The 19,074-nt window shown below is 33.4% G+C and overlaps 2 protein-coding genes across 8 annotated transcripts in view; one reads left to right on the top strand and one right to left on the bottom strand.

The window, feature by feature from the left end:
- Nucleotides 1-15,407, bottom strand: part of Cip2a (cellular inhibitor of PP2A) — a 34,803-nt gene extending 19,396 nt beyond the window's left edge. The window contains exons 1-8 of the mRNA XM_076868445.2: nt 15,306-15,407; nt 11,799-11,946; nt 9,313-9,425; nt 7,988-8,082; nt 7,364-7,460; nt 5,875-5,997; nt 5,586-5,731; nt 2,211-2,286 (exon numbers count right to left, since the gene is read on the bottom strand). Of these exons, the coding sequence (XP_076724560.2) occupies nt 2,211-2,286; nt 5,586-5,731; nt 5,875-5,997; nt 7,364-7,460; nt 7,988-8,082; nt 9,313-9,425; nt 11,799-11,946; nt 15,306-15,407 (900 nt within the window). The remainder of the gene's footprint in view (nt 1-2,210; nt 2,287-5,585; nt 5,732-5,874; nt 5,998-7,363; nt 7,461-7,987; nt 8,083-9,312; nt 9,426-11,798; nt 11,947-15,305) is intronic.
- A 123-nt stretch (nt 15,408-15,530) lies between these two features.
- The window catches only part of Dzip3 (DAZ interacting zinc finger protein 3), an 87,502-nt gene continuing 83,958 nt past the window's right edge, over nt 15,531-19,074 (top strand). For 2 of the 7 annotated variants that reach the window (XM_076867342.2, XM_076867336.2), the window contains exons 1-2: nt 15,605-16,148; nt 16,583-16,646. The gene's annotated coding sequence lies outside the window, so the exon portion shown is untranslated. Of the gene's footprint in view, nt 15,574-15,604; nt 16,149-16,582; nt 16,647-19,074 lie in introns of those variants that run through there. The other 5 variants (XM_076867339.2, XM_076867338.2, XM_076867341.2 and 2 more) reach the window with 5 other exon arrangements.

Here is a 19,074-nt window from a genome sequence, read left to right as displayed (position 1 = left end):
TGATATTCTTTTCATGAACATCAAATCTTAATTGTAATGTAGTCTAACTGACCAACACTTTTCCTTCTTTTTTTAAGTTGTAGATAGACACAATACTCTTATTCATTTTCATGTGGTGCTGAAGATCGAACCCAGTGCCTCACATGTGCTAGACAAGTGCTCTACCACTACGCTACAGCCCAGTTCTATCATTTTTCCTGTATTTTGTTTCCTGTTTAATTTTTCCTGCTTAACAAAATCTTCGTCTATCCTATGGCTCTGAAGATATTCTGGCTAGATGTTTCTCTTAAAAGCTTCACTGTTTTTACCATTCATATTTACATCTACAACCTTTGTATTAATTTTTGCATTTGGTTCGAGATAAGCTTAAGATTAGGGCTTTTTTTTGTTTGTTTGTTTCCTAGACATATATTCAATTGATTTAGTGTCATTTAAAAATCACCATACTTTTAAGATTCTACTGCTATCAATCAGAAGACTATATTCTTTGAGTCTGGTTTAAGACAATACCGTGTTCCACTGGGCTAGCTATCTTATCATTATGACTCTGCTCTATTATGGTAGTGTTACATTAAGTTTTGGTATCTGTACTATGAATCATTCAATTTTGTTCTTCAGAAGAGTTGAGGTTATTTCAGAACTTCTATATATCCATATAAATTTTATAAACAGTGTCTCAATTTCTATACAACACCAAAACCAAAACTAATGCTAAAACAAAAACAACCAAACCTGCTGGGTTTTGATTAATTACATATTGCAAACTCTTCCAACCAAAGAACTTGATATACTCATATTTGCTTAGTTGTGTTTTTCTAAACTGTTTTGTAATTTCACAGCAGAGGCTCCACATACATTTTGCTACATTTATGCCCTAATCATCTGACATTTCCTTAAAAATCAGTAAATGCCATCTTAAGAACTTTATTTTTCATTTATTTGTCACCAGAATAAAAATAAAATTTAATTGTATGTACTGATCTTACATCCAGCCCAACTTGCTCAACAGGTTCACTTAATTTTTATGATTTCTATAAATTCTAGATTTTCTATATTCACAATAACATCATCTGAATAATAAATTTTAGTTCTTCCTTTCCAATTTCTATAACTTTTATTCATGTTCATTTTCTTACTGGGCTGTTTGGCATCGTCAATAAATACTATTGAATACAATTGGTTATAATGAACATTTTTTCTTATTTCTAAAATGAAGGAAAGTTCTCATAATTAGCCATTAGAAATGATGATGCAATAGATTTTTGGTAGTTATTCTATGAGGGAAAGAAACTTCTGTTTATTCCTACTTTGCTAATCTTTATCATGAATGACTATTAAATTCTATCAAATGCTTGTTCTTCCTCTAATAAGTTAATACCATTATTTTTCTGCTCTTATTAATGTGAGAAATTATTTTTCAAAAGTTAAACCATTTTTGCATTCCAGGGATAAATCTCATTTGGTAACAAGGCATGATCCTTTCTAAATACCGGCTTTGATTTGGTAAATATTTTGTTTGGAATTTTCACAACTAAGTTCATGGACGACATTAATATATAATTTTCCTTTCCCACATTATTCTCTCAGTTTCTGCTATCAAAGTCATTGTGGTCTTATAATCAAACATACTTGCATGCTATTTTATATATAGACACATGCATATATATACACATACTACTATATAAGACCAATCCTTTTGGTTCCATGGTACCTAATAAAGCATATGTATATTCCATGACAGAGCAATTCTGCTTTTAGGTACACAGCCAAGACATACATGTCCATAAACTCACCAAAAGACATGTAGAAAATAGTTAATATAAGATTCTTCCTAATAGTCAATCAACAACAACAGCAGCAGCAGCAACAAATCTGTAAAGCTTTATAAAATGTGGGTAAATCTCAGAACAGCAACAACAAAAAAATGCAAAAAGTACATGTTATATGTTTTTGTTTACATAAATTAAAAATTAGAAAAAATAGCCTATCAGAAGTCAGTTTGTGTCATCCTTGCTAAGGAACTGGCAGGTACTGACTTAAAAGGGAGAATAAGAAGAGTTACTAGAGTTCACATAATATTCTACTTCCTGGTCTCAATATTTATTACACAAATGTATTCAGTTTGTAAATATTAAGAAAGCAGTACACTTGGATTTCTCTGCCCATTATAATTTATAAAAGTTTGAAGACAAAAATGTATTTTTACATACCTTTGAAGAAGAATCAGGATCTTTACCATTAAGAAGACCTAATACTTGATTAAGGCATGAAGAAAAGTGTTCATACCTAGGTTTAAATAAAAAGCATATATCAATTAATGATATATCAAAAAGGATTTATTTATAACATAAATGAAACATATAAGTATTCCTTCCACTATTTATTTATTCTAATATAGAATACAATTTTTGTAAAGTTTACACGGATACTTCTTGACTTATAATGCAGTTATGTCCCAATAAACCCATCTTAAGTAGAAAGTATTTTAAGTTGAAAAAGTATTTAATACAACCTTATCTACTTAATAGCTTAGCCACATAATACACTATGGAGTATTGGTTGTTCAGCAGCTTACTGGTAGCTGTTCCTTATAGCCACCACTCAGCATTGTAAGAAAGTATGACACTACATATTGCTAAAACAGAAGATCAAAATTCAAGATCCAAAGTACAGTTGCTACCAATCTGTGTATTGCTTTTACACTATTGTGACGTCAAAAAAAATTCTTAAGAAGTCAGATCACTGCAAGTTGGGTACCTATGTTTAAAATCTGGAATCTATCTTATACTATTATAAACATAAATTGGCCCTCTCATTTATTGAAACATAGTAACTCACTTGGCAATAATCATTGAATTTTAATATCTCAACTGTCTTATGTTGTAAAAGACTGTGTTCATTTTATAAAAATTCAAAGGTCACAGGAATATACTAATAAATTACATAGCTACTTATTTATATAAAACATCTAAAATTGGCAAGCATTAAATTAGGCTCTGCAAACACATGATACTGAACTCTAGGAGAGGTAACATTCAGGCTATGTTCTATATAACTAAATTGGAGAGAGCTCACAGAAGAAGAAATGTAGAAAGTAATAATGCAAAGTAATGTAAAACATAACAGTATAATGGAAGAACATGTGTGATGATACAGAACAAAGAATGGGTATCAGGCCTAGATTTGTCAGGGCAGGCCTAATTAGGTAATGACGTTTCTTAGACTTGAGTATTAGAAGAATAAACATGAGTTAGACATATAAAGTTTTTCAGCCTTACAGAGAAAATAAAAAAAAAGAAAGTGTGAAGAGGTTGCCAGGGACCCCGATTTTGGATGTAAATTTGGATATATACCTAAAAAGAAATAAGGACATATGGTTAAAGGAAAAGCTGACACTGAGCATGTTTATAAGTAAAGGAGAAAGAGACAGTTCAGTGAGACGTACAAAAAAGGTGGAGAAACTGCTAACTGTAGGACAGAATAAGACTTAACACGTATAATAAAAAATATTTATTAATGAGACAAGAACTGGTATAAACACAAATAAATTTGTCTGCAGACACAGATTTGAGCAAACTTCAGTCAGATGGGATTCCATTTCATTTTTTTCTGTGTGTTAAACAAAGATAAGGTAATCTGCACAAAAGGTGGCAAGAAGAAAGCAACAAATATTTGAAAAAACCATTGTAAGCAATGAGAAAGAAAGTCAACTATGAATCAATGATTCAAGAGGGCTGGCCCAGATAAAGTTGTGTGATTTGTTGAAGTTGTGATTAGTAAGCTAGGCATTAAGTTTGACTTTGGAACAGACTTAGGACTCAGGTTTGCTAAATGGTATAACAGGTCTACAGGTAGACTTGTAATTCTTGGGTTCTAGTCTTCTTGGATTCTAGTCTGGACAGAGGAAAAAGTAGATAATAAAACTGTGATATTTTCAGAAGTAGTGATCAAACAATGTCTTACTAATGCTAAAACAGATTATCTTTCTATACTCCTAGGAAGATATATCTCAAAGAAATTTCCAGTATACAAAGCTGTCAAGCACTATCTGGTAGCCAGAATGAATACACATGGATATTGAGACACTTATAAAAGATGAGAAGAGGCAAGTAAAGGGAGGTCAAGTGGAACAAAAAGTGCTCTCATCTATAGAAGTTTAAAAGAAAATAAAGTGAAATACTAATGTAAATTCCTCTTGGGTTTTATAAAATATTAGTTACCCATATATAAGAAGTCAATTTTGCCTTAGTCCATAGCATTGTTTTTCAAATATTTTTCTTTCTTTTGTACAGGGGATTAAATTCAGGGATGCTCTACTACTGGGCTACAGCCCCAATCCTTTCTAATTTATTTATTTTGAGACAGGGTCTTGCTAAATTGCAAAGGCTGGCCTTGAACTTGTGATCTCCTTCCCTAGTTGCTGGAATAATTGCACCAATGGCTCCAGCTTTTTTTTTTTTTTTTAAAGAGTTCTTTTCTTTCTTTTTTTGGTGGTGCTAGGGATTGAACCCAGGGCCTGGTACATGCCAGGCAAGCACCCTACCATTACCACTGCTTCATATCCCCAGCCCTTCCCTTTTAAATTTCTTCATTCTATGTTTCTTTTTCCTTTTCTTGTTTTTTTTTTTTTCGTACTAGGGATTGTACCTGGGGTGTGCTTAACCACTGAGCCATATCTACAGCCTTTTATTTTTCATTTTGAGACAGGATCTCGTTAAGTTGCTCAGAACCTCAATAAGTTGCTGAGGATGGCTTTGAACTTGCAATCCTACTGCCTCAGCCTCCCAAGCCCCTGTGATTACAGGCAAACACCATTGCATCTGGCACTTGATTCCATGTTTCTTAAAAATCAGGAACTGTCTTTACATTTTGCTACTTCAAGAACCCATCCTTCTTGGGTGTCTGATAATAGTAGGAGCTCAATAAATGTTTTCCTATTTGTGAATGATAACTTAATTTAACTCTTTAAAGCATTTTCAATAATTTCTTCAGTCGGGACCACAGTGCTGCTTAGGCACAATGGAAATTTAACATAAGATGTTAACAGGCCATGAGATCTTTGGAAAAGAGCTACTACCCGATCTCAAAAGATAGATGGTTACATGAAACTCACTGATAGAAAGGACATATAAACATTCCATTTTAACTATGACACAAAAGTGGCATGTACCAAGGAAAACATTAATATTTTGACAAAAAATTTAAAGTCATAGACATACTAACATAAATGTTAATAAAAATATTCTTTCAATGACTTATAATGTTCAAGATTTAAAATTAATTTTAAAAGACACTAGTTAAGAATATCTACATCTTTAGATAATGACAGCAGAATCCTACTGATGTAAGACATAGTTGAAACATACATATACCACCCCATCATCACCAATTTGTTATATTTTGTTATGGTTCAGGAGAAAAAGAATGGAAATTAATAAAAATATCAAAATATTTCAATTTAGTATTCTATGAATCAGTAGAATACAAGTTTATCATCTTAAAAAGTAGTTTTATTTAGCAAAAACAACACATCTTAATTAAAAAAGAAAAAAGAGAGATCTTATATTTAATAAAGAGTGTCATACCTGGTAAGATAATCAGCAATTTTTGGATTCTTGAGGAGATCCATCAGTAGATCAACTGAATACTTTCTTGTTAGGGTACCATCACCATTTATAAGAATATTGAATATTAGTTGAAAAGTCTGATGAATGTTTCGAGCATGAAATAGCTTAAAAACAAATTAGGAAAAGTATATTACATAAAAAAATTTAAGTTGACACCATACTAAAATGCAAAAAAAAGCTTCAATGATTTTTTAAAATATCTGAGACTATAAACACTCCACATATAATAAAAAATAATTATATTTACCTTTTCCCCCACCTCTTCATTTAATGTCAAACTGGATAATATTGAAAGTGCAAACACAACCACAGTTAAACTACTATGGGCTAGGAAGGTTATAAGAGTTCGATAAAAGGATTTCACATTACTCTGAGGAAGAAAAAAATTAAAAATGAATTAGAATATAACATTATAAGTTTTATATTTCAGTTTAAAAAGTAATGTTGCACAAAGTAGGTGAAAGTATTATTAAAAATCATTATCAACTCTTTTCAGTAATGATTGCCATCTTTAAAAGATGAATGCTCTAAAGGAGCAATTTATAACAAAGATAAATTTAAATTTAAAAACCATTTGACTAATTTTATAAACAAAAAGGATCTACAGAAAAAATATAAATTTGGTAAACATGTCAAATTGGTGGGAGATCAATTTTTCCCAAGCTTTGTCACTTCAAATAATGCACAGATAATAAATGTGTCCCTTCTAATAGTTCAAAATGGATACAGAGAAAGGAAAAAGCTTAAACACTACGGGAAGTTGTTTTACTATTTAAGTTAATAAAAACAGTAATGAGGAACTCTCTTAATTGTGATATGAAGCAAGAAAATATTCAGTCAATTAGACAATTTATCTTATTTTGAGATAGCAATGAACTTTTCTCATTTTCTAGTTACCATTTAGACTTATGAGACCATTCATGAGGTAAGTAAGATCGGTAGGTTCATAAACAAGTACAGTCTTCGTAAAGAGCCGTTTCTACGTAAGGAATTATGAGCAAATGTTTATTATTTATTATATTTAAGTGTTTTCTGAATATGGACATTATTTTTTATTCAGAAATTAAAAACAGGTGTGTATACCTACCAACCCACCCATACATGGAAGCTTTCCTTTTTCTAAAAACCTTTCAAACACTTTAATGGCTCAAAAATCAACTCCACTTCCAAAGTAAGACTAGGTCAATAAAACCCAGCACTTGAACAATTAAAATAGCATTTAATTTAAAATCAAAAAGGTAATTCAGAATATTGCACAGTAGAGATGTGTTCAAAAGCAATTCAAGTAATCAATCAACTTTCCCAATTTATTCTACTTCTATATGTGATTCTGTTAGTTTATTTGGATGCTTTCACTTACAACAAGTACTGATAGTTGATACTAGGTGATTACTCATGGACCTTTCTGGAGGAGTTGTCCTTGACAATGCAGACTCAGGTAAATGGGAGTGCTAGTGACATGCCTGCATTATTAGCACAGAATAACTTAACAATTCTTGCCATATTTAATGTGACAATGGAATACTACAGAGAAGGAAACATTTTAGATATCAATATTTGCATTAATTCTGAACTTACATCGTCTTTGAGAAATAACATATATAAAACTAGAATATTTCAAGTCTTTATATGATAATCTGACACTACATTAACTTTGATGTATCTGCTGGATGGTCTTAAATTAACCTTTTTTTTTTTAAAAAAAAGAAAAATATGTGTAAAAACAAACTTCTTACCAAAGTCTTTATGTGTGTTTGAACAGAAAGATTGTGCCGACATAGATTTGCCAATAATCCTAGACAAGGCATTGTTAACTCATCTTCAGATGATTGACTGTTATTTTATATTGGTGTTTAAAAAAAAAAAAAGACAAAAAGGATTAAATACATTCTCTCAATCAAAATGATAAACTAATTCATATATCTAATTCCTTTTTATATTTTAAAAGTTTAACATCTGAAGACTGTCAAGCTCTGAATAGTAATTAATAATTATTTCACTCTTTGAAACCAAATTAGTCAACTTCATCATAGAAATATGAAAATAACTGTCAGAGTGACAATGTGCTATTTCATTGATATATTTCCTATCAAGAAGATTAAGCATATATACAAAATATCCACTTTCATTAACTTTTTCCTGCCCAAACCAATGTTTCATGACTCCTAGCTATGAAAATTGAAGCAGTTCTTCTTTAATTCTGTTTTGATCTTTAAAATCATCTAAGAGGACCAAATAAGAGTCAGTCTCACTTAGTTTAAAAAAAAAAAAAAAAAACTAAGAAAAATTAATCTACCACATCATTTTAGTTTAAAAATAAACCAATAAATTATTTGGTTACATGTTTAGTGCATACTCACATATGATCTATCAAGAATGTAATTAATTCATCCATATTGGCACCAGAATGGAAAACTTTGACATTATAAGTTAACCTCTGCAGAAGCTGAATGCACTAAGAATAAAAAAATACTTATGAATATAAACACATAAAAACCCATTGGTACCTACTCACATGACTGGCAGTTATGAGAATGTCATCATTTGAAGAGGCAAAGGTTAGGGCAAGAATTTTGTCATTTCTTAGAGCAATATTTTTTCCTTTATTTAAAATTTCAAACACATACAAAGTAATGAGACTAATAGGAAGCTTTGAGTTTATCACTTAATTCACACATTTCTACACATTCTATATGAAAAAGCATCACCACTGTTAACAATTTTGGAGTGGTATAATTGTATCTCTCACGGGTTCACTGTTATTAAAGGTTTTTTTTAAAAAAAAAAAAAAACCTTCCCCAGGTTGATGCTATTAGGAGGTGATGGAACATCTGAGAGGTGGGGCTTGGTGCTAGGTGTTTGGGTCACTGGGTACATGAAATCTTTCTCATGTGTCCTCTTTGATAGTTCTCAAGAGAGGAAGGTTGCAAAAGGAGCAAGCTTGGCCCTATTATCTCACTATGATTATGCTCTTGCCTTTGCTCTCTGATATGATGTGACTGCAGCCATAAGGGCCATTGTCAGAATGGAACTGATATAGATGCCATGCTCCTGAACCTCCCAAACTGTGAGCCAGTAAACCTTTTGTCTTTAGTGTACTCTCTCAGGTTCTGAAAACTTAGTAACATAAAACTAACATAATCATCAACATTGTTCACTTAATCATCCTACAGGTGAATACAGAGTGAAACACATACATAGCTCACTAATTGATTAAAAGATTTTTTCAAATTGAATCAATTCTAAAATTGCATGCCAATTTAATTGCTGATGTTTCTCCACCTTACAATTGCTTACATTTTAGATTCAATGAAATTCATATTTTTAAGAGCTTTCAATCTTTACTAAATAAAACTATGATCATAGCTTTAATTTTTGTAGGATGTTTCCTCAATAGATTGAGATTAGATGCCAACTCAAATTACATTTCAAATATGAATAGCTTACATTGCAAAATGCAGACATTTGTTATAAAGTAGATTTGGGTTTCTTCAAGAATGGTTGTAGTATGGGTAAAATTCCTTTCTCTAGAAACAATTACATGTATGTCCAAACAGCTCTTTATAAAAAGAACCATGCCTAACCATGTTGTTATATCATCATATAGAGTTTAACAGTTTATAACAGATATTGTCAATTTTGATCTGGAAATAAGTGTTACAGCATACTATGTGGGTATGCATACCTGCAAAAACACTGAATCACTGTGGCATGTGCTGCTCCGACAGATCACTCCTGCCAGCACACTATTCAGATTATATGTATTCTGAAGACAATCTCTGGTTTCATTGTCTACAGCTGTAAGTTAAAATAAAATGGTACAAACTATATTTTTTTAAAAATTATTTTTAGATATACATAACAGTATAGTGCATTTTGACATATTATACACACATGGAGTATAACTTCCCATTGTACATGATGGCTGTACCCGATGTGGAGCTACACTGGTTGTGTATTCATATATGAACCTAGGAAAGGTAGGTCCGATTTATTCTACTGTCTTTCCTATTCCTTTCCACTCTCCCTTCTCTTCATATTTTTTTTAATATGGACTTCATGAATGAAGGGAAAGTAATTTTAAATTTATTTCACATAAGTTGTCATTTAAGAAAATAAAGTGTGAAAATATGGTTATTTATCAACATCCTCCAATTCAGAAACTCAAATGATTTCTCTATGGAGAATAAATTAATATCAAAGAAAAAACTCATTTTACATCCTTATAGAAATATTGCTATTAATAGATTATCACATTGACTTTGTTGTAAACCAGAAAGCCTCTACAATATAAATCTATTAATTAAAAGTGTATATAACTTAAAATATTATCACTTAAAAATTGTCTAGTATATTTAAATGTTGAAATAGCACCTAAATTGTTGGTGGGTGTTAGAAGAGGTATAACTGTTTTAAAAGCAATTTATGTAGGTGGTGCACCCCAGCCAGATGCTAAGGAGGCTGAGACAAGCATATCGGAGATTCAATGCCAGGCTCTGCAAATTAGTGAGTTCCTGTCTCAAACATAAAAAATAAAAAGGGTTGGGGATATGGCTCAATGGTTAATGGCCCCTGGTTTCAATCCCTGGTACATAAAGAAAAAAAAAAAGCAATTTACTTCCTGTAATGGCTATCCAATTTTAAAATGACCTGAAAACTTTACTCGGAATTTAATGTTCATTGCACTATTGAGTTTATTTATTTTTTGGTACTAGAGATCAAACCCCAGAGGTAGTCACTGGTTTACACTGTGCTGTATAGACAAAGAATGGCAGAAGTTCAGAAGAATGAATAATCCTCTCTCACACTGATACCCATTTCTGCATACTCAGCAGTTGTTTCCATAAGATCTCCACAAAGGCATTCACTATCAATGCCCCCATGCCCAGCACACTATTGACTCTAGAAGCAAAAGTTGAAAAATAACATCACCATTAGGAGAATGGCTACATAAATTATAGCACCCTCTAATTATAGTAGCAGATAGCTACTAGAATTATACTGATATAGGATGAAACATCTGGTGCTCTACAACACCAACTGCATTGAAAACAACCATCTAAATATCTAAAATCATTTGTTCTAAAATAGAAAAATACCTAAAAAGATACATATCAAACCAAAAAAATGAGATTTCATCCCCAAAGGTGAATGCAATGATGAGAAGAGCTGTGGTAATGAGTAAAGACTCATCCCATCTTACTCTACAACTAGGCTTACTAATTTGGTAGCCATTACATTATATATGTGGTTATTTATATTTAGATTAATTAAAGATTTAGTTTCTCAGTATTCTACCTATACTTCAAATGCTTAATGGCCCTGTGTAGCAAGTACTTACTTGACTGGACAATAAGGACCTAAAAAATTTCTATCATTAAAAAAACTTCTATTCTTCTATTGGACAATGCCTCCCTGTGCTAGTATTTCCATATCACTTGAATTTATTAAGCTTATCTTCATTTTACAACTACACAAAGAAATATCCCACTCCCACCACCCCATGCTCAAAAGAGGGGTGGGGGCTAATCATTAAGTAAATGCAAAGGGAAAAAAATTAGAAAAAGCAACAACAGTATTTTAATCCCTAGTTCAAAATTCTCTGTAATGTCTATTACAGAAAAAATGATTTTTTGGTTGGTAACTATGATTTTCTGAATGGTGTATTAAATACCGCCATTATGTAGGTACAGATTTTTGTAGTTTATAAATTCCAAAGCAGCTTAACATTTCCCAAACTGCATTCTTTCCTATAAAACATGGAATCTTTGAAATGCTTTTGATTCCTTGACCTAATATTTTAAGAAATGACATATTATCCTTTTTCTAAAGATTCACAATTCATATTAACTCTGAAAAGTTCTGCAATGAAGAAATCTTTTGAATGTGACTTGTTCTCCAAGGGAATTTATAATTAAATTTGGACTATAGAAAATATTAAATTAGGGGCTGGGGATGTGGCTCAAGCGGTAGCGTGCTCGCCTGGCATGCGTGCGGCCCGGGTTCGATCCTCAGCATCACATATAAACAAAGATGTTGTGCCCGCCGAAAACTAAAAAATATTAAAAAAATTTCTCTCTCTCTCTCTCTAAAAAAAGAAAATATTAAATTAATATATTTTCCAAAAACTGGGAATTAAAAAAAAAGAAAGAAAGAAACTAAATGCATTACCTAGTTGAGACAGCAAACTGATAATACTTAAGATCAGTGAAGCACTTATGTTTGGGTCTTCCAGTAGCTCCACAAGGCAACTCAAGCATTCACTTGGTAGTATCTGATTTGAGGTAAACAGTCGTGTGAGCTTTTGTCCAGAAATTACCTATTAAATGGTATACAAAATGTGTTAGTTAAGAGTTGGCAATTTTCACCTCTTCTTCGTTTCAAATAATAAGCTCAGTTTTTTCAAAGTGCTACTGCCACTTTCTTTCCCATTATGAAAAATTCACACATCCTAGATTATCTAAACCTCCTTCACTAGCTACAGTAATCACTTGGATCTTAGTTTAAATTCTTCCAGTCAATTTTTCTTAAGTCACTTACACCATATAAGTTAGATTGACCTGTAGCCTACCATACACTATACCTCTTTTTCATGCGGTAGCAAACTTTTGACTATCTAGTAATATTTGTCTTCCATACTATATTGAACACTCTACAAAACCCTAGACTAAAAATTTGCCCTTTATTACTTATACATTTATTTTATAAATGAATTCTAGTTTCACCAACTTTGAGGGAGGAGAATAAAAAAAATGAAACCTCAAGGATAACTATGGATTGCTCCTTTGCAGATAAGACCTAAGTCCAAAAAGTAAGAGATAATGGAGAAAATAGTTAAAAAAATAATTTTAAGTAGCCGGGATAGGCATTAAAAATTTAATTTTTGTTTATTCAATTTTTCATTCCTTTCTTACAACCAACAAAGAAAGGAGAGTCACGATGTAAAGTTTGGATTGAAAAACAAAATCAGCTGGCAGAAAGCATGAATTTCCAAAATGCTTTACAAATTATTCATTATTAAGCATCTTGTTATATTAAGATAGAAAAACCATTAGTTACTTCAAAATTAGATTAAATCTGTTCTAAATACTTTAAAAATTTTCTGCTTTATTATCCCTCTAATCTTTCTTTGCCTGCTTTATTATCCCTCTAATCTTTCTTTTCTGATCTTTTATTCCCTCACCCATGTTAGTTTTCTTTGAAAGCTTTGGTGTTAAGAGTTTCACATTATCTGTTCCCAAGGAGTATGGGTTTTACAGTATTACTAAAATAAAGTCTGTAAGCCAAAAAACACTAAGCCAAAAGATGAAAATACAAACAATGAGAACATATATTTTGAGGTACAGACCTTCTAAGCATTTCTCTTTTACCTACTGATAACTGTAGTCCTCTAGAAAATTAAGATCACACTTTTTGAGTATTAGATACTGGGGACTGAACCCAGGGCACTTTACCACTGAACTATGACCTTTTCAAAAAATTTGAGTCAGGCCCAGGCTGGTCTTGAACATAAGATGTTCTTGCCTTAACCTCCCAAGTAACTGAGATTACAGGCATGCACCACCAGGCCCAATCTGAATGCTACTTTTAATTTCTAGTCACAAGGTTACTGTTGTGAAATACCATCATCAAGAATCAGCTCAGCCTATAAAGAACCAATTAAGAAACTATGAACAAATAGAAGGAAAACCACTACAATAGTGGAAGTGGAAACAGGAGGGAGAAAGAGGGGGAAAGAATAAGTACTAGTGACTCAAGTACAATTATATTCCATGCTTGTATGATTATGCAAAATGTACCCCAATATTATATATAACTATAATACAAAAAAAATCAACTCAACTTAGCTTTGTGAGTCATAAAAAATTCAAAGCTCAAGTTCTGCATGGGGTTACATAGACAAAGTACGGAGGAAGTTCGGAAGAATGGATAATCCCCTTTCACGCTGATACCCATTTCTGCATTCTCAGTTTTTTTCTGAGATCTGCACAAGGCATTCACCATCAGAAATACAAATATCACCTACCTAAATGGCAAAATTAAAAACTATGAAAACACCAAGGAGTGGTGTGGATGAGTGATGGTAAATTTCATATATTTCTGGTGGGAGAGTAAAATGCCCATCTTTCCCAAAACTATTAAGCAGTTTCATCTGAAACTGAACATAAGCCTATCTTATGACCCAATGATTCCATTTGTAGGTATATTAAAGAAATGGGTGGGTGCATATATCCCAAAAAGTGTATGAAATATTTTTTAATAATTTTATTCATAATTCCATCCAGAACTGGAAACAACTCAAATGCTAATTAACAGGAGAATGTATGTAAATTGTTTATATTTGTACAATGGAATTCTAGACAGCAACAAAAAAGAATGAAGTACTGGTAAGTGAGCAACCTGCCTAAATTTCACAGATTATAGTCAGACAAAAGTGTACATGTTGTTTAAGTCCAGTTATTTGAAACTTTATGTGAAGGGACAATGAAAAAAATTATGGGGATGCTGAAAATGTTCTATAATATGATGCAGGAGATAGCTACTAAGTGTACACATATGTCAAAAACCCTATCAAGCTCTTTGCTTAAGATGAATACATTTATGTACTGTGCTCTAAATTACAAAAATAATGTCCCTAAGAGTATTAACCTAAAGCCAGTGTGCTTTGTATCTTTAAATCAATAGTAAAAGAATTTTCTGTAAAATTCTTCAAAGTTTAGGTAAACAGCATTCAAGAAGGACTAGGACTCTATGTCCCAAAATCCTTAGTTTCTTTCAGTTCACAATAGCATTACATTCAAATTCACAACAACCCTGTTCTTGAAGAGAGGTCATATTTTAGGTTGGTATTTCTAAGTGCTTAACTCCCAATTCTTAAATAAAACTGACGACCCTAACCTTTTGGCTTTCTGGAGTCTGCAATGTTCTATCCTAATTGAGAAGCTCAGCCTTAAACATTTAACAACTAACACCTTAATTATTAGGTTTGCAGGGGCTTTCATGGAGTAACGAATAAAAAAAAAAAAGAAATGTACAGCAATAAAGTTTAAGGGAACAAAGATACATTTATTAAACTCCAGTTTCTCTAAAGACTGATGCTGCTGTACCATTCACAATCGTCTTTTATCTGTAGCAATCACAGGTACTATCTGCTAATAATAGGTACATAAACTTTATTTTTAATCATAGGGTTAATGTAACACATAGAATGTATTTTAAAATTCTGTTCCATTTTAACAGGGAAAGCTCAGAGAAATAAAATAAGCTTTAAATGAGAACCTAAATTTAAGAGCCTAAAACAGGACAGCTTATACTAAAATCACTGGGAACGAATAGCAGGACTTTCTCCACCTCCGTCCCCGAAGATCGCTGAACACTGGGAAGGCTCGGTTTCAAACGGGAAAAAAAAAAAAAAAAAACAAGAAGCAAAGGAAGTGAAAGGACGGCTCTGCGCTTTCTTTACCTATAAGAAACAGCCCAAATTTCCCACCCGCTCTTTTCCTGGAGTCCTCCGTAGGCCCTCCTCTCTCGCTGCAGCCACCTGAACGCTTATACTCACTCGCCCTCATAATACAAAATGACAGTTAAGGGAGTGAAGAGCTGTCCTTTCACACCAGGATCCGTGGTAATTATTAAGGACGGAGAACCCAATTTGTCCCACGCCGCGAAATCCTTTACCTCCAAGTGCCGCAAAAGCTGAGTAGCGTTCGCTTCTGACTTAACGGCTTTGTACTGACTGATGGTCAAAAGCAAGGACTTCAAGCAGGCGGTGGAGTCCATCGGGGCAGTCCAGTCCGCAATGCTGGTCTAAAAGCCGCCCCGTCTCAGTCCGCTAGGGTTTCCAGTGTTCACCGCGCTTTTTTCGTTTTGCGGCTCCACCCACTCCCACTTGTTTCCGGTTCCGGTCGAGCTCCGGAAGTTTCGAGACACTCTGAGGGACTGCTAGGTCTGCGGGGAGGGGTGGGCCTAGGGGTCGAGGTGCTCTGTGGGTCCGTGAAAAGGATTGAGAGGCGGCCTCTTAGCCCTTCTTACACAAGAGGCCGCGAGGTTTCAGATTGAGCTCCGAGAAGACGAGAAATCTCGCGATAAACGCGATTGCGGCTTAACTTGTGGAGGGGCGGTTAGGCTCCGGGGGTCGGTCCTGGCTAAGTAGTGTGTTCTATTTTCGTGTGTTTCCTCGGCCTTCACGCTGGAGGGCCAGTTTTTTTCTTTGTGCATCATCTTCTACCAGAGAAATGGTCGCTTTCCCCTAGTTTAGACACGGTGAGGAGATCTGAGGAGAAGAATCTTTGGGTCCTGGATTTTGACGCGGCCTGGGAGGGGCCTCAATTTTAAGTCTTGCTGCAACCACCCCTTATGCCTAGGAGTGAATATTTCTCAGAGAGGACCTGTGTGTGGTACCTGGGGTTCTACAGCAAGTTAGTTATGCCCTTACACTAGTGCCAAACTTCCTCCAGAAAGCTGCCTCGGGGACGCCTGGGCCAGGTATTGCTCCGGAGGATGTTCTCAGCGTTAATTTTTGTAAGCGAAGTTGTCTGTGTGTCTAGCATGACTTGTAAAGTTCGATGATGACGAAAATGACACTTTGCATTTTTTGTTGAGAGGTAATATGCATGTGTATAGAGTGAAGTGAGTAACTGATTCTGGAGCTTTCAACGTAGTATATGCTGATGACGAATAAAACCTTAAAAACCAGGTTGTAGAAAATTGTGCAGATACAGCACAAGTCCGTTTAATTCGGAAATCACGTTTTGTCAATTGAAGAAACTTTCTGTGCCAGTACTTTTGTTAAGGCACACTGTATTTTTATATTAAAACTCGATTTAAAATTAAATAGGATAGTTGAAAATCTTTTGGACCATTGAGACATTCATGTAAAAGTTTGGGGGTACCTAATGTATTTATGCATTTATTCATTTTCCATATTAAATAATTATTGAATGTTTATGAGTTAGGCATTGCCAGTCTGGGAACAAAGAGGAGGAAGTACCCCTTGCTAGGAAGAAACTGTCTGATAAGGTAAATATCCTAAATAAAAAGTATTTTAGGAATTCACCACATAAATGAAAGTCTCTATCAGTGATTGTAAAGAATGGAACCGTGTTTTTTTTTTTTTTACAAATAATTGCTTCATCTTTGACTATGTGACACCAGGCAGGCTCTCACTGTTACAGTCTTAAAGTAAAATCTAAGTATGATCTGTTTGACAGGATTTCTCATTCAATAAATTAATTCGTTGAGATTCTACCATGTACTTGTTCTAGGCTCTAGAGATTCAGTGAATAAACACCAAAAATCTTAGTGTCATAGAACTTACATTCTGGTAGGAAATCTATAATAAACAGAAAAATAAGGAAAATGATGGAGGAAAACAGAGTATTGTTACCTCATGGAGAAGCAACATTTGAGGAAATACTTTTAGGAGTTGAGAAAAAGCTATATTAATTAGTGGAAAAAGTTTCTAGTTAGAATGGTGAGGACAAAGACTCTAAAGTGGAAATGTGACAACATACTAGGAATACAGAGTAGAGAGCAAGAACGAGTGGTAGAGATACAGAGATGAGGTCATATAAGATCTTGCAAGACCTTTGAGTTAATCAACATAAAGAATGAATTATGGAGCGTGTACTGCATATGCCTGTAATTCCAGCTACTGGGGAGGCAGGAGTATTACAGTTTCAAGATGAGCTTCCATAAAGTAGCTAGAGCCTGACTCAAAATGGAAAATACAGCTGGAGATGTAGTTCAGTGGTTAGCATCCTTGGGTTCAATTCCCAGTACCAAAAACAAAAAAAAGGAATTATTGCTTGACAATTTGTGTTAGTTAGAGGTGTTGGTAAATGGAGTGTTAAGATTTTGGTAGTATTACACTTTCACCTCCAATTACAGGAGTAAGCATCACCATTTTTAGCACCTGCAAAAGGCTCCAACTCTGTGTGTGTGAGCCTTCTTTTGAATCTTGCATTTTAACTTAAGCGGTAACAAAATTTTGCATTTTCTTCTGTTTATATTAATGTAAAGTAATTTTTTCTCATGAAAAAAATCTTTACCAAATTTAATGGAAGCTTAGTAATATAAACATGTTTGTAGCTGTGAGAAACCTGGGCATTTTTAGTCAGTGATACTTGCATTCCTAATTTGGTAAACAGAACCATGTTTTTATTCCTTAAAAAGGGTAAAGAGTAGATGAAGGAGATGACTAGTCCAGGTGACTAAAGGCCTTGCGCTTGGATTCCATCTTGAGTGCTGTAGTGATCTCTGTTTTTAAACTGGGACCTTATCTAGTCAATTTGTGTTTTAGATTGATTACTCTGGCTGATGAATGGGCTATGATTTTGAGAGGGGAAAGACTAGAAATAGGGAGACTAATTTGCTTCTGTCTTTGCAAAGGATAACTAAGATAATTGATTTGGAGACTTAGAAGGGGTAAAAATTTGAGACATATTTATGAGGTCAATTTGGCAGGATTCAGTGACTATACTGAAGTTGAGGAGAAGGATTGCTCTAGAAGGATTTCCAAATTTCTAGGTTGTGTAATTAGGACAATACAGGTATTGCTGAGGTAATCAACAGTATTTGGGGTATATTTTTTATTCAGTGAAATTTTGTATAGTTTATCATTTAATTTTGTACCATTGAATTATATTTCTAGGTATTTATAATTTTTTGTAATTTTAAGAAGATTCTCTTTCTCACAAATTTTTGTTATTACTCTTAAGAAATAGATACTAATTGTTTGGTTTGCTTTTAAATCAGGCTACTTATCAAAATCTCTTAGTATTTTTTTTTTAATTAAAAATTTTTTTTTTTAGTTGTGAAGCCTCAAGAAAATGAGGCAATACTTTTTGATTACTTATTGTGATGAACACAATACTTTTTTTTTTTAATGTGCTGAGGATCAAACCCAGTGCCCTACACATGCTAGGCAAGTGCTCTACCACTGAGCCACAACCCCAGCCTCTCTTAATAATTCTAATAGAGTTGTGTTTATTCTCTAGACTTTCTTTCTTCTATCATTGGTAAATAATTACTTTATCTTCCAATATTTATTATCTTATTGTATTAGCATAATCTTGAAAATATGAAAAATCATGATAACATTGAATATCTTTAATGAGAATGACCAGTATTTTGGGGGGAGGTTGCCGGGAATTGAACTCAGGAGCACTCAACCACTGAGCCACATCCCCTGCCCTTCTTTGCATTTTATTTAGTAACAGGGTCTTACTAAGTTGCTTAGTTCCTTGCTGTTGCTGAGGCTGATGAATTTGTGATCCTTCTGCCTCAGACTCCCAAGCCCCTGGGATTACAGGCAGGCACCACCACACCTGGCCTAGTATTTTTTACACTCAGTATAATTTGTACTATTGACTTGTTATAAGTATTTTATATCATTTTTAGGAGATTCCTCTTTATATTATGTTGCATTTTTTCTTGGAATAATAAT

The sequence above is a fragment of the Callospermophilus lateralis genome, chromosome 10 (assembly GCF_048772815.1).
Source record: "Callospermophilus lateralis isolate mCalLat2 chromosome 10, mCalLat2.hap1, whole genome shotgun sequence".
Taxonomy (NCBI): Eukaryota; Metazoa; Chordata; class Mammalia; order Rodentia; family Sciuridae; genus Callospermophilus; species Callospermophilus lateralis.
Note: the sequence above shows the minus strand (reverse complement) of the source record. Positions and strands in the feature narration are given on the sequence as shown.